This window comes from Molothrus ater, chromosome 2 (assembly GCF_012460135.2).
Source record: "Molothrus ater isolate BHLD 08-10-18 breed brown headed cowbird chromosome 2, BPBGC_Mater_1.1, whole genome shotgun sequence".
Taxonomy (NCBI): Eukaryota; Metazoa; Chordata; class Aves; order Passeriformes; family Icteridae; genus Molothrus; species Molothrus ater.
Window position 1 is genome coordinate 72,640,340 of NC_050479.2, and position 14,204 is coordinate 72,654,543.

The following is a 14,204-nucleotide window of genomic DNA, read 5'->3' on the forward strand; positions in this document are numbered from 1 at the left end:
GAACAGCACAAAACTTAAAATCCTCTGCTGAGCTAAACATAACCAATGTTTAAAGTATTTCGCACTTAAAAGGACACATTTCACTTTTTCAAGGTCAGTGAATCAAGCTGGAAGGTGACTGGAGAGAGAACAACTCATGAGTTCCAGATGTCTCTTCTAAAGCTTTTCTTCCATTAGGAGATGGGCTTTCCCTTTTGCAAAGTGCAGATTCATGACCAGGCCCAGAGCCACCTCCCTTCCTCACACACGCCATACACATGGACCTTGAACGTCATCTGAACACACAACTCCCACAGAAGTCAGCAAGCACAGGTAAACTCAGCCCTCAGATATTTATTGCATGTCTAGCTCAGCATCACATCATATACCTTGGGCCTGGTCCTACAGCTGCTACAGTGACCCAGTTTCCCCGGGTTCCCCCTGGATGGGGTATAACTAATGAATGGTCCCAGAGCTGATCCAGCTTTGATCAACAGGTTGGATTACAAGCCTCCTCAGATCTCTTCCAACACAAATTTTCCTATGGTCTTAATGTACAGGTTCTGTGGATGTAACTGCAAGGGTAAGAAAGGGTGGGAGGAAAGATGAGCAGCACAGAGACACAGGCTAATGCTTAAAGCACAGCTGATGATGATTTCTTATCTTTCAAGTATTGGATTGTCTGTGATAGAAATTCCTACCTCTTCTTCCTGAATGTGAAATCAAAATTAAGTAACTGATTTTTGCTAAAGATTTCCCCAGGGATTACTTGTATTCTAGAAGGTGGAAAGACAAGGCAGTAGAACTTTGTTGGAAGTAATTTATCATAGGGTCCTTATACTCCAAACACACACAAACGCAAGAGTTTTTCACCTGAAGTCTGAGCAAATGTCCTGTTTGTCCAGTTGTGGTGTACATTTTCTTTGGAAACTTAGTTAAGAGGTTTACAAATGATTTACTTAATTTGATGTGCCTGTCTGCAAGACAGGGTACACAGTTTTGGGCAGGGATTTTTGAACCTGAAGTGAATTGTTTCCTCAGCAACTGTATTCCTTGGAAACAGAAAACTCTCCAAAATAGTTCTTTGCACTGGCAAACACGCACATCTCCGTGAAAGCCTGCGAGTCTGCAGGGCACTGCTCTAGCATTTCAATCGCACTTGGAAAACAAACCCCAAAAAGCCAGAAACTACTGGCTCTTCCCTCTGCGTTTGGCCAGTAGCTCTTTTAATGATTTCCAGGAGAAAAGACCCGGCTTTTTTCTGTCCCAAGGCCCTTCTGACTACCTGGATTCCTCAAGATGGAAACACGACCCTATTATCTTAAATAGATATGCATTTCCCCCGAAAACCCCTCAGGTATCTATTGTTACCTTGATCTCCCTTCCCCTCAGGGAGGGATGATCAGATCCCCCTACCACCCCAGACCAGCCCTTCCGCGGCAGGAAGCGGCCCTGGGGCGGACACAAGCCCTTCCCACCCCTTGTTTTGGCTCTTTGCTCCTCACCTTGGAAGCCCCGCTAGGCGCAGCCCCCTCAGCGGGGCAGGGCGGCGGGGATGGGCCCCGGGCCCCGCCCCGGTTTCCCACCGCCGCTTCCGCGGGCAGCCGGAGGAGCGGGGCGCGGGCGGGGGCGGGCGAAGGGCGGGCTAAAAGCGGCGGCAGGTGAGCGGGGAGGGACCTTAAAGCTCCGGGGCGGCAAGGCCGGGGCCGCTCGCTCCGCAGCCCCTGGCGGAGCCACGTTAATAGGCGCAGCCCGGCCGCGACGCTGGGAGCTCCCGGCGGGGTGAGCGTCCCTCAGCAGCGGGGCCGCTGAGGCAGGTGAGAGGAAGAAGGGAAGGGAAGGGGCGCGGCGGGGCAGCTCCTACCGGGCAGCTCCTACCGGGCAGCTGAGGCCGCACTTGTTGCGGGGCCGCGGCGGCGCCGCCGGGAGCTCTGGTGGCGCTGCCCGCCGGGGCGGGAGCGGGGCCGGGCGCGGAGCCGCCGTGTGCGCTGCCCACCCTGCGCCGGCAGGATTTCCCCTGCTCGGCATGGGTGCTCTCTGCTTCCCGTCCCCGGCTTGAGCGTGACGGGGAGTGCTCGAAGCCCGCGAGCAGTTTTGGTGGGGAATGCTCCTGTCTCTGATGGTTACGCGTTTAACTTAGGGCGAAATCTTTATTCACCTCCCAGCAGCACTCTGTGAGCGCGTTATGTGAAGTACATCCGACCAGCTACGACACCAAGCAAAATCAAGGTTCCTGCAATTACAGGTAATTTGCGACACGCCTACAGATGTTAAGAGAGCTGCGGGAAGGTAAACAGCTTGCATCAGTAAAACTGACAGGTCCTGTGAGTGTCTGATCACACGCTGGAAACATTCCTTAGAATTACAGGGGGAGTAGGAAATGAGGTGTGAGTCAGAAATAAATGTATTTCTGAGTATCGGGGCTGGATTAGATCGCACAAAGAATGAGTACTTACAGCTTTAAATAAAACCCGAGGAACGTGCTGGAGTAAGGGCAGGAGTGCTTGCTTAGTGCCTGGCACTAGCTAGGAGCTGGGCATGTTTTGGGCATGACTGGCTTTTCCGTCATCGGGCTTTCCTATATTGGGTGTTACTTTCACAGTCTCTCATGTTGAAGAATCTCTCCCCTGTTCTCAACAGAGGAAATTATTTCCTTGTCTTGTATCCCATTAGTTTTCACCATGTGGCCTGAAAATACTCTTGAGACAACAGACAGAGGGTTGCAGGAAGGAAGTGGCCTTTTGTTTTAAGAATGCTCTTTTAAATCCAGGTTTTATAACTTTCATGATCAATGGCTGCATCCTGTATGAAATACTGAGGGTTTGGGATCACCACAGTGTATGTGTGTACACTGAGTCAAAAGCAGCATGAAATATATTTTCATCCTTAATTTTTTTAAAGGAGTTATGTAATTTTTAACATTTCTTGGCCTCCACTGCTTAGCCTGGAAACCCTGCTTGCCAGATGCATCCTTTGAGGAGCCCCAGAGAAAAGACAGTAGGCAGGAGGGTGTGTGTGTGATTGGGTTTGATCTGCCTTAGAGAGCAAGGCAGTGGTGGGACGAGCCTCAGCCTGGAAGGAGGTGGTATCTCCGTGTCAACTAGGCATTGCAATGTAAATTTCCAGGCAGGCTTTTCAGTTCATTTCCAGAGTCATGAGGTTACATCTGTCCTGCATGTGTTGGTGTTTGTAGGAGACTTCAGACAATTCCCAGAACTGTCAGTCCCATAATTGTAGGATTATGTATGTATATGAAGGATTACATATCTCAGAACTTAAAAATGGGACTGTGAAACCCCATGAGTTAGCATACTTCTCTGGAGACATTGATTCTGTCCTGACAGGACCAGTTCTCTCAATGTGCTGAAGCTAGGCCTCTGACAGTGTTGCTGTTTTGCATCTCTTAATGTGCAATCCAAGTAGATTATTTGGGCAGCCTCATGTATTTTGTGCAAAAAAAGTAATTGTACATTGCAAAATGTCTAGCAGGCTATCTTAGTAGCTGGAAAAATAACAGCACTTTGAGTTATATGTGCAAGTTTGTCATGGTCGCTGCATAACCTCTATGGGTACTTGGGAGTAAAGAAGATGCTCTTACAAGTTGATTATTGTGAACACTTCCAGTTAAATCAGTGGTCCCACACACTGTGTGAAATAGGAGCATGTTGAAGCTGTTTTTTTTCTTTTGATGTTTTCCCTTGTTCTGTTCCTTGCTGATTTTAATTGTTACTTAATGATGACTGATGAGGTATCTGGAGGAAAACTGTGACTCTTACCTGGCTAAATACCAGTTTGTGTAAGGAAAAGCTTGAAGTGATGATATATGGGGTGAGATAATGTGCTGTCAAAACAGCAGTAATGTAGAAAAAGAGAAGTACATCCTCTGTTAGTTGATAAAAGAATGTTGAAACTAATTCTATTCCTCATCATACACCTGCATTTCTTCCTGTAATAGAGTTTTGGGCATAACTGGGCATTTCATTTTTCCTAAAAAGGAAAGAGTTACTTTGGACTTCACTCTTGATGAATGAAATAACAAAATGCATGCTCAAGGAAAGCTACAGTGCACTGTAAAATGTTAGTGTTTATAAGTTTAAGTTGTGTATGAAAGAAGACAGAGGCTTGTTGATTTTAGAGGAAAGGAGAGACTTGTAGAGGGAATGTAGACATCTGGCTAGGTGTTGGGGGATGGAAATAGGAATTAGGTAACAGGCTTAAAAGAAAAAGTAACATTAAAAAGTTATTTTGATGACCAGAAGTGGGGTGCAGTATCTCTAAAGCTTTCTTTAAGATATATAGGAAATAGGACACTTGTATCAGTGGAGACCTGGTCCTCAGGAATTCAGCTTTCTTCCAAAGTAAGAAGGTTTAAGCACACTTTGTGAAGGAAAGGTTTACAGGGGAAAATGGCTGAGACAGGCTAAACTCCAGTAGGACTTGTGTTGTCTTGTTATGCCTTCAAGTATGACCTCTGATTTCCTGTTTTGTACAAGTAGAATGAATTTTTTGCAGAGATGTTCTGGAGGATAGCAATCTCCAGTTCCACTTGCAGGCTGGTGAAATAGGTATGAATGTTTCCAAGCATCCTTGGAAAATGACTTAAAAGTTATGTGAGGACATGAATATGGGATAGTCATAAGGGTGTCATTGTGGGCAGAAACTGAACCCTTAAATGGTCTTGATATTTAAGTAGAATAATTTTTTAATAACATTTAACTGCATGTGAATTGGGTCCTAATCTGTTTGGTTTCTCTGAATTTCTTGCTGGGTTTAATTAGAGCAAAGAATGCCTCCTGTTTTCCTAAACTTGAGTAGAAGGAAAGAACAATGCTTGCAGTGTTCAGACCTGCAACTGTCAGAGGTTTCCTGTTCCTGATTAGTCTTTGCCTGTTCTTGTGTCAAATCAGATATACTGTAATCCCTCTGTTGTGGCTCTTCTCCTCTCCAGTTTCCACTCTGATCTGGAGATAGGTGTTCAGAACAAAGTTTAAGAGCTACTAGAGAATTGCACAGGCTTTTGTGATTGTCAGGCTGCTCCTTTGATCTTTTTCAGCTTTTTAGGAAAGAGTTGTTGATATTCTAGAGTCTTCCAGCTGCCTACTCCTTGAAGTTTTTAATATACTGCTGTAAAATTAAAATAGCTGGAAGGCTACCTATTAAAGGATTTTAGTTGCCAAGGTCTAAATTTAAAGCTTTGTCTTCTTGCATTTTGAACTCTGTATTAAAGCTATAGCAAATATTAAAGCTATATATGTAGGGAGCTCCATTCTTTTTCAGGTGTCAGAAATATCCTGGATGATTGAATTCAAGTTTGGTGCTTCCAGCTTTGAACTGTTACTTATCTGTCTTGGTCCTTTGAGCCTGTGAAGCTTGTAATTGCAGCGGAGCATTTCAGGAGAACAGCCCTGTGAGATGGTGAGATTTTTGTTATCTCTAGTTTAATGTCTGGGAAACTGAGGCATGGGGCAGACTGAAATTAGGTAAGAAGTCTGAGCAAGTTAGCAAGTGATTGCTGTAGCCTGTCTACCCACCTTTCTTGGTGAAATGAAAGGATGCTGTCTTTTGGAAGATGCTAATCTCTATTTATTAGAAGCTTTCTTGCTTCAGCCTTAACAGTGCTGCTGTTCTTGTAGTACAGCACCAAAACTAGCTCAGCAATAGGAATAACAAAATTTACACACTGGCAATTAAGTGCTTGCTGTAAACTAGATACCAGGTTGGCAGGGTGGAGGCATACTGATGCAAAACTGCTGAAACCCAGACTAGTGCGTGCTTCAAATCTGAGTAATGACACAGCATTATGCAGCTCTAGGACACCTTGGTGCTGGTTATCACCTCTCCCTATGAGCCCCTGCTCCCGTGCAGCTGTTGAGATCAACACCTGAAGGGAGAGTTGTCTCAGCAGCACATTTGAATGCATGTTGGACCTCAACATGCAGCAGTACTTCTTGTGCAAAGTTGGGTCATAAAATAATTTTGGTAATGATTTTACATCTGTTAGTTTAGACGTTTTGAAGCTTTTCTGTGGCAACAGTTCTGCATTAAACTGCTTCTCTTGGGTATGTGAGTTGCCTTTGTCCCCAGGTGGGGGGTAAGCAGGGACACTTGAGACCAGTGCTTTTTGGCTTAAAGATTATCTTGGTTAACACATTCCCACGTGGGATAAAGTGACATTTTTCTTGGCAGTCTGCTGATCTTTTATCAGTATCCAGAGGCACTGCTGAAAGTGGTGGAAAGTCACCCCAAACTGGTAACTCCTGGTACACTGTACACTAAAATTCTGATGGAAGTGGAGTCATTGTGAATACCCTCTAAATTTCTGCGTAATTCCAGTACAGTAAATAAATTGGTATCCAAACTGAAGGTGAGAAGGGTATAATCATCGTCTAAATTTGTGCATAAATTAGGGGTCTGTGGACCTCTTCTTGAATGGGACTCCTAGATGCTCCTGTAGCATAAGCAGATACTGTAATACTTGCTTGTGACTACTTTTTTTTTCTTGCTCTATAATATCCTATAGCACAAGCACACATGTATGTATGTGATAGAGACACATCTTCTGTTGCTTTTACACCTTCACTGTAGTCCAGCTGTGGATTTAGCCACTGAGTAATGAATTTCCAGTATAACAGTCTTTAACAAAGGAAAATGGTGTCTGTTAACAAGCCAGCTGTACTCATAAACAGGGGAGCTCAGTGATGATTGTCCTTGGTGTTGTGAATTGCAGGGATTTTCACTGGGTGTGTGCACCGTGCTGTGATTGCAGTTTAATGTAGGTTTACAGGAGCTGGCTTTAAAGTAGAAGGCAATATAGCCATGGCAGCACAGAGCTCAAAATACTGCCCATGAGCTGTAGAACTACAGAAGGCATTAAGCTGTAGTTCTTCTCTTGCTGCTGTTTAGCTTACTGGGGGTGGGGGGAAAAAACCCCCCACAAATCAACAACCAAAAAACCAAACCCCAAATGAAACACCTGCTTATATGGCTATGTTGTGTGATCATACAGAACTGGTTCCTTTGTAACTTAACTTTTCTGTCAAGCATGGTGATCTTTTAGGATTGTTTTTAACTGTTAACTGTAACAACCATATCCCGCTGTGGTCCTCTAATTGTTGAATGAAACAGAAGGTACTGCTGGTAGTAGAACAGATATCTATGTGGAGACTTGGAAAAGCTTATTTTCATGCCCAGTTGCAATTTTTGTGGAGGAGAATTTAACATTTAATACGCTCCCCTGTTAGAAATTATTCTAAATGCTTTGTTACTCAACCTTGCTAATTTCAGCTGTCTTCTGTTCTTCCCAGTTTCTTCCTTTATAACCAATCCCTATCCTCATTCCTACTTTATATTTTTTCCCCAAAGTTCACCTAAGCTTTCTTGTCTTTAATGTACCAGCAAACTAGGTAAGTCCTTGGCTGTCTACATACTATTATTTCTGTAAGTATTTGGCAGGACTTGCTCACATAGAAATAGTATCTGGACTGGCCCTATTAAAATATGACTTACCAACCCATTAAAGGGATGTAATTTTCCTGTTTTCTTCTCCTTTGGTCTGCAAGACAGTTAATATTTTACTTGCTAGTGAAAAAGAAAGCAAGTATTTGAAAGAAAGATAATCAAACCTATGATCAAGGTTCTAGCATTTGAGTGAGTAAAGAGTAAATGAGCCATCACATCAGTAAAGGTGGTTTTAGTAGTGTGAAGGGCCATACTTGGCTAACCTAAATTCTGCTTGGATCACTGTGTCTCTTTGTTGGAGAGGGGAGGACACTTTGGCAGTGTCTGAATTGCCTTTGCTGGATCCTCTGAAGTTGTATTGAGGGGAACTGTTTAAAGCCAGCTAGTAGGAAACAACTGTGGCCAAAGTATTTGGATGGCATTCGGGCTGCCTGGATATTGGCACTACAGTCTTTCAGGGAGAAGATAGTGAGACTTCACTGGTGTCTGACCAGTGCCTGTAGCACTCTGGAGTAGTCCACAAGTCATATGACTCTCCACCAATGTCAAAACAAGCCTGAGAGGCTGTGAGCAAGAAGGGGCAAAGGTTGGTGACTTGCTCAGCAAGCAGAGGGAAGAACCAGTGGATGGTGGCAGGAGGAGCTGAAGAGATAGCTGGAAGATTTGGTAAGGTGTGTGGGAAGGGTGAAGGGAGGAGTGTTTGGACAGATAGGAAAGACAGAGGCTTTTTTGGAAAGGAGAGGAGATGTAACCAGGGGACTCTGGACAAAAGACTGCCTCTTCAAAGTCTGGTGCCTTTTTTTCTTTCTTGATCCAGATACAGACATGTCTTTGCTAGAATTGAAGTACAGATTTTTGGCTTAACAAGCACAATATACTCTCAGAGAATATGGAGCGAGTCAGATGAGAGGAGTGTTGCCAGTGCCTCTTTCCCACTAACTGCTCATTCTTACCCATGCTTTGCAATTTGCAGCCTGGGGTTTTTGTTGTTGTTGGTTTTTTGGGGTTTTTTTCTTTTTTTTTGTTTGTTTGTTTTGGTTGGGTGGTTTTTTTTAATGTAGCTGTCCTTTTCAGATGATCTGTGGGTCTGTACTGTTAAGCAGATTGATGAAATGGATTAGGTTTAAAAAAACCAAACCAACCAAAACATACTAGTCCTGCAAAGAACTTATGGACAAGTTGCCTGCTTTATAATGCACCTCCACAAAGTCCCAGGAGATGAGCTGTCGTGTGACCTTAGCAGAAAACAGAACCAGGGGGGCTTCTTGAGCTAACTACACACTGGGGAACTTTTATTTTGAATCTCCTTCTGCACAGGGAGGAGGAAACAAATCCGTGTGAAGTTATAACAAAATGGCAGCACTGCTGGTGTGCAGCAAGATGTGAAGCTAAGAAACAGGGCTTATGAGGAGCAGATACATAGGTTTCACTTCACAGCCTTTTCACTCTAAAGATGGTTGACAGGCAGGGAGAAGAAGATGGAATGACTGAGAAGAGAGTAAGGGCTGTGATGGAGTTACAGGATAGGTGGATAATGTGTGTAATAACACTGTTTGACTGGTGCCAGTCTTCTACAGGATTTATTTTCAAATGTTCATAAGTATTTCTAGTCATAGTACTTAGTTGTAGTGTCATTTTATAAGTACTGTAATTGCCATATATCTGTAATAGTAGCAGAGAACACTAAAAAGTTGTAATTGTCCCTCTGTTTAACAATGCAATAATTGCAGAGGAAAATTCTGAAAGAATTTTCATCAATCAGATGACAGAAAAGGAGTAGAAACAGTTAAAAATCCAGCTGATATGTTTAGTAAGGATCTGTAGTATTAAGGGTCTTTCCTGTGTCCTCATAGGGTTGTTAACCCTAGAGACTCTCTGTAACTGTATGCTAATGAAAAAAGCATCTTCTTGGAAAAAATAACCTAGTAGCATAGCAAGGTAAATCTGTTTCTGTGTGGCTTCAGTCACATAAAGAGGAAATAGCACATAAAGATTGTGCATCCTGAAGGAGGCTCAGGAAAAGCTCTCTCCAATCTGGTGGAGATCTTTGATCTCCCCCTTGGTTTTCACCTCCTGGAGTATAACCCCACACAGTCAACCAGCAGGATCTGAGTTTTTGGAACTAATGAAGGGAGATTACATTTAAAACCCAGTAACTCAAGGAAAAGATACCATTGTGTTGCGTAACAATTAAGTGTCCTCATTTTCTCTGAGCTGTTGTGTACTTTGATTGATACTCAGTCAATGCATGTGGCTTACTGATTATGTGTCTCACTGTAAACCAGGAAGGTTTTTGACATTACTCAGAATGGGAGTGTGACGTGGAAGACAACTACAAAATAGTGTCATCATTTTCTTCCTCATGCAGTGTGATCCAGCTCAGAGTCAGGAAAATCTTGTGATTGATATGATGACCTTTTTGCCAATAGCTGCTCTTTAAAGCAACTTTGAAAAATGATTTTGCTTATTGGTGCCTTGTAAATGCCAAGGAAATATGTGCTCTGAGATAGAAACAAATTAACAAAGTTGTGAAATAAAAACCTTCATAAGCAATTTCAGAATCAAGAGATCTGTAAGCACTCTTACAGGGTCCTGGCTGATAGGCAAAAGAAGTGCCAGTTTCTTGAATACACAGTAGTTTGCAAACTAATTTTCTGTAAATCCATCTGAAGTGGAGGAGTGTGGGAAGATGGGCTGGAATGCCTCTAAATGCTCTCTGTGAAAAGCTGTTTGTGGAAGCTGCAAAAACTCAGATAATTGTGGTGATCCTGAGGAGACCAAAAGGTGAAATCCTTAATTCATTACAGTCATAGTACTTTGAAACTCACTTGCTGGAAACTATTGAAAAAGTTGAAAAAGTCTCTGAGCTACTGCCGGCCTGTCTGAGCTCTTCAAATGTTGACTATAGCACACTCCCTGCCTCTGAAATATCTCCCCTAATCTAGGACTAGTGAAGTCTGTGTTATGAGAGGAAGAAAACTCCAACCTGATATGCATTCACAATGGAGAAGTCCTTATCCACTTACCCTAGGCCCTTTTTGTGGTTAGTGCAAAGAAAAGCAATTTTGGTATGAATCTTAAGCATTGATTTTAAATGTCCAGCTCGAGATGGGTAATGACCAGGATTTTACCTTCATTGCTTCAAGCTGGTGTGGGGTTTGCTTTGGCTAAGAATGCTGTCATACTCTTTAAACTGGTAAATACAGGTTATCTAGACCTTCTCATGGAAGATGCAGAGCATCAGCAGTAGTTGCTCAAGGTCTGTCTTTATTGCGGGAATGTACTTAAATCATTATTTACACTCTAAAGATAAGGATAAACTAATTGGCTTTGATTTGTATAGGAATTCTGTCTGTCTAACGTTATTTTTTTTAACATAACATCTAACTTACTTTTGGCTGATATCTTCTATCATTTTGTTACTGTTTTCAAGCTACTAGAAGTTGTATCTTTTCATTTAAGGCTGCTTTCATCATTTTCCCATCTGTCTTTCTTACTTAATGTGGCATTGGCAAATACACCTAGGAGTCAAATGAATGTGGTGCCATGTGTGTAATCCAGTGTGAAATACTACCTGCTGATATGTGATTAGGTTATCATGTATGACTAGTTGTAGGTAAGCCCACTGCGTCAACAAAACGTTACCACAGCCGGTGAATGTGCTGCAGTTATGATATTGCCTTTATTTTAAACCACATGCTTGCTGGTATTTGTTTCCTGTCTTGATTAATCTTAGTTTTATTTATTTGTCTTTCTTAGGTCAGAGGATTGAAACAAGACAATGGATTGGGGAGCTCTGCATACCATTTTGGGAGGTGTAAATAAGCACTCCACCAGTATCGGGAAGATATGGCTCACAGTCCTCTTCATCTTCCGTATCATGATCCTGGTTGTGGCTGCAGAGAGAGTCTGGGGAGATGAACAAGATGACTTTGTCTGCAACACACTTCAGCCTGGCTGCAGAAATGTCTGCTATGATCACTTTTTCCCCATCTCTCACATCAGACTCTGGGCCCTGCAGCTGATCTTTGTCTCCACACCTGCGCTGCTGGTGGCCATGCATGTGGCTTACAGGAGGCATGAGAAGAAAAGGCAGTTCAGAAAAGGAGACCAGAAATGTGAATTCAAGGACATCGAAGAAATTAGGAAACAGAGGTTTCGTATTGAGGGCTCCTTGTGGTGGACGTACACCAGCAGCATCTTTTTCAGACTGGTCTTTGAAGCCGTCTTCATGTACGCGTTTTATTTCATGTACGATGGGTTCCGAATGCCTCGCTTAATGAAGTGTAATGCCTGGCCCTGCCCCAACACTGTAGACTGCTTTGTTTCCCGACCTACTGAAAAGACCGTGTTCACTATTTTCATGATTGCTGTGTCCAGCATTTGCATTCTTTTAAATGTGGCTGAATTATGTTACTTACTGGCAAAGTTTTTCCTCAGAAGGTCTAAAAACGCTGGAAATTCAAAACAGCAACCCAACCATGAGAATAAGGAAGAAACCAAACAAAATGAAATGAATGAGTTAATATCTGATAGCTGCCAGAACACAGTTATAGGGTTTACAAGTAGCTAAGGTGGTGCCAGTGCTGATGTTCACTCTTTTTGGAGTGAATGTTTTATTTAAAGGCTGCAAATGAAATTTGTTGTATGAGACAAAGTTGGGTGAGGTTTTGATGCATAGTGTCAGATGTCGAGTAGGTACATGTCTGGGAAAAGTCAGGACAGCCTAAACATGTGAAAATTGTGTGAGGATTAAATAGGAAGATACACTTTCCTGTGAGTACCCTTACAAGCTGACTATGACAAGTGGGAAGCCCACTGCTACCTTCATGCTGACACAGCTCCTGAAAACTAAATGCAACGGCAATAAGAACAAAACTCTTTCCAAGCTAGGTATTCTAGTAATACAAGATGTTTTGTAATAGTGATAGTTTTTACTTGTGAACTGATGATTAAAATATTTTTCTAAAATCTAAGATTCCATGTTACTTAAGGTGTTACAGTACACAACTGACTGTGTTTTTATTTCTTAACCAGGCATACGCAGATGAACGCTGTAATACCATATTCATAGGGTGGAGACAACAATAGGCTACATACACCTTCACAGCTTTGCAAGTGCTGCTTGAGTCTGGGCAGGTAGCTTGAGATGCTTGTATACACACTGCTGGCTGTAGGGGAATTGTTTGAAAGCCCACCAGTGTGGACAATTGAGGTACCTAGATTCTGAATGCAAACTCCTGCCTAAAAACAGCACTAGAATATAGTTACAGCCTATGTAGACTTGTTTAAACAGCTAGCAGACCTGGTAATCGTACCAATTTCTTAATTGCATACTGTCAGTTTTATAGCAACTTACATAAGTTTATGTAGATGGTTTTTTCTCTAATGTATTAGCTGTTTCTTTATACTGTATCACATCGTGGAATTTTTTGGTTTTGATTTGTTTGCTTTTTTGTAGTAGACTGATGGTGCTGTTATGAGACTAGAGTCTGTCTGGTTTCAAGGACATGGAAAAGTATTCCTGGAAATGAAGCGAGTCTTCTGAATAAAAGGCAAACACTTTAACCTTTCTTAGTGAAGTGAGAGTCTATATGTGAATGCTAGGCAATATTTTAAGTAGGAACTTACAAAAACTTTTTCAAGTAGAGACTCTACATCCAAAGTGCACATAACCCCTAGGCACCTCTCATTCCCATCCAGGGCACTGATGCCCTAATTCTATTGTCCATACTCTAATGGGGATAGACAGGAAACTCTGAGTGCATGGCAGTATATGACTGTGGGAGGGGTGTGCTTGTGAAAGCAGGGGAACCTGAGAGTCAGAGGTGGGTGCAATGCAAAACAGCTATATTGCCTTGTGTGCTTCCTGTTTTGGGCCACTTCTCATCAGCATGGATACACTGACCTCGGTAGAGCTAAGTTTTGGGACTTGGTTTGTTTGTTGTCATTTTACAAATGGATTGGCCTCACTATTTTTCTATAATGGAGCTACTCTTCCAAGGTGGAGAACAAAGAGCAGGTATCCTTAGGAGCAGATATTGCAGAGTGCCCTTTTCCTCATGCTGTTGTATCACGCTTCTTACAGGTGCCAGCACAGCTCTGAAGGAGGGCCAGGTGTCCATGCTGTAAGAGAGCTTCAGTGGGTTGGTTGTTTTATTTGTGACTAGTAAAACCCTAACAGGGAGCAGGCACAAACAACAGGAGAGAGAAAATACCTAGAGTCAGCTCTGTCCCTGCATGAGGGCCTGAGCTGAGCCCTGCCATTTATCTGTTCTCTTCCACTGGCAAACTCCTGATCTTTCCTGCCTTCACAGCACATTTTCTTTTTTAATCACTGTTGTGAAAAGAAATTGCTGCTAGTCTTCTGAATGTGTCTACCAACAAGCTTGAGGAAAAAGTATACACAACTATAGTATACTAGTGTTTATTATTCTCTCTGGAGATTTATGGAAGCTGATCCCTTAGGGTCAGGAAGGTGGGGGCTCAGGCTGTACCTTGCTGGATCACTCCCCAGGCTGCCCAGGTGCACAAGCAGAGTGATGGTTCCAGGGTGTGAAGATACAGCTACTTCTCTTCCAGGAACATGTTTCATAGAACAACTTGAGACTTGACTTCCATCTGGGACATCTGTGGATCACGTACCATATTGTCAATATGAATGGAGATCAGTTAATAATTATGCCTGACTGTGTCTTACCTCCTTAGTGATCAATTTGAATTAGCCCTATGCTGCATGCCAATAAACCTGTGAAACTCCTTGAGGT

At 42.8% G+C, this 14,204-nt stretch overlaps 1 protein-coding gene across 6 annotated transcripts; it reads left to right on the forward strand.

Moving 5' to 3' along the window:
- Positions 1-1,222: 1,222 nt before the first annotated feature.
- Positions 1,223-13,010, forward strand: LOC118699893 (gap junction beta-6 protein). 6 transcript variants are annotated; one of them, XM_036404117.1, is made up of 3 exons: positions 1,223-1,336; positions 2,145-2,224; positions 11,197-13,010. In XM_036404117.1, exon 3 carries the CDS (start codon positions 11,219-11,221, stop codon positions 12,008-12,010), a length of 792 nt encoding a protein of 263 aa, XP_036260010.1. In that variant the 5' UTR covers positions 1,223-1,336; positions 2,145-2,224; positions 11,197-11,218; the 3' UTR covers positions 12,011-13,010. The 6 variants fall into 6 exon arrangements, with proteins under 6 accessions (XP_036260010.1, XP_036260011.1, XP_036260008.1 ...); XM_036404118.2 differs by having other exon boundaries at positions 1,246-1,336; positions 2,148-2,224; XM_036404115.2 differs by lacking the exon at positions 1,223-1,336 and adding an exon at positions 1,527-1,796.
- The last annotated feature ends 1,194 nt before the right edge of the window (positions 13,011-14,204 follow it).

Excerpts from the sequence above, each read along its gene's own strand:
- LOC118699893 (XM_036404117.1), top strand. The coding sequence starts at position 11,219 with ATGGATTGGGGAGCTCTGCATACCATTTTGGGAGGTGTAAATAAGCAC.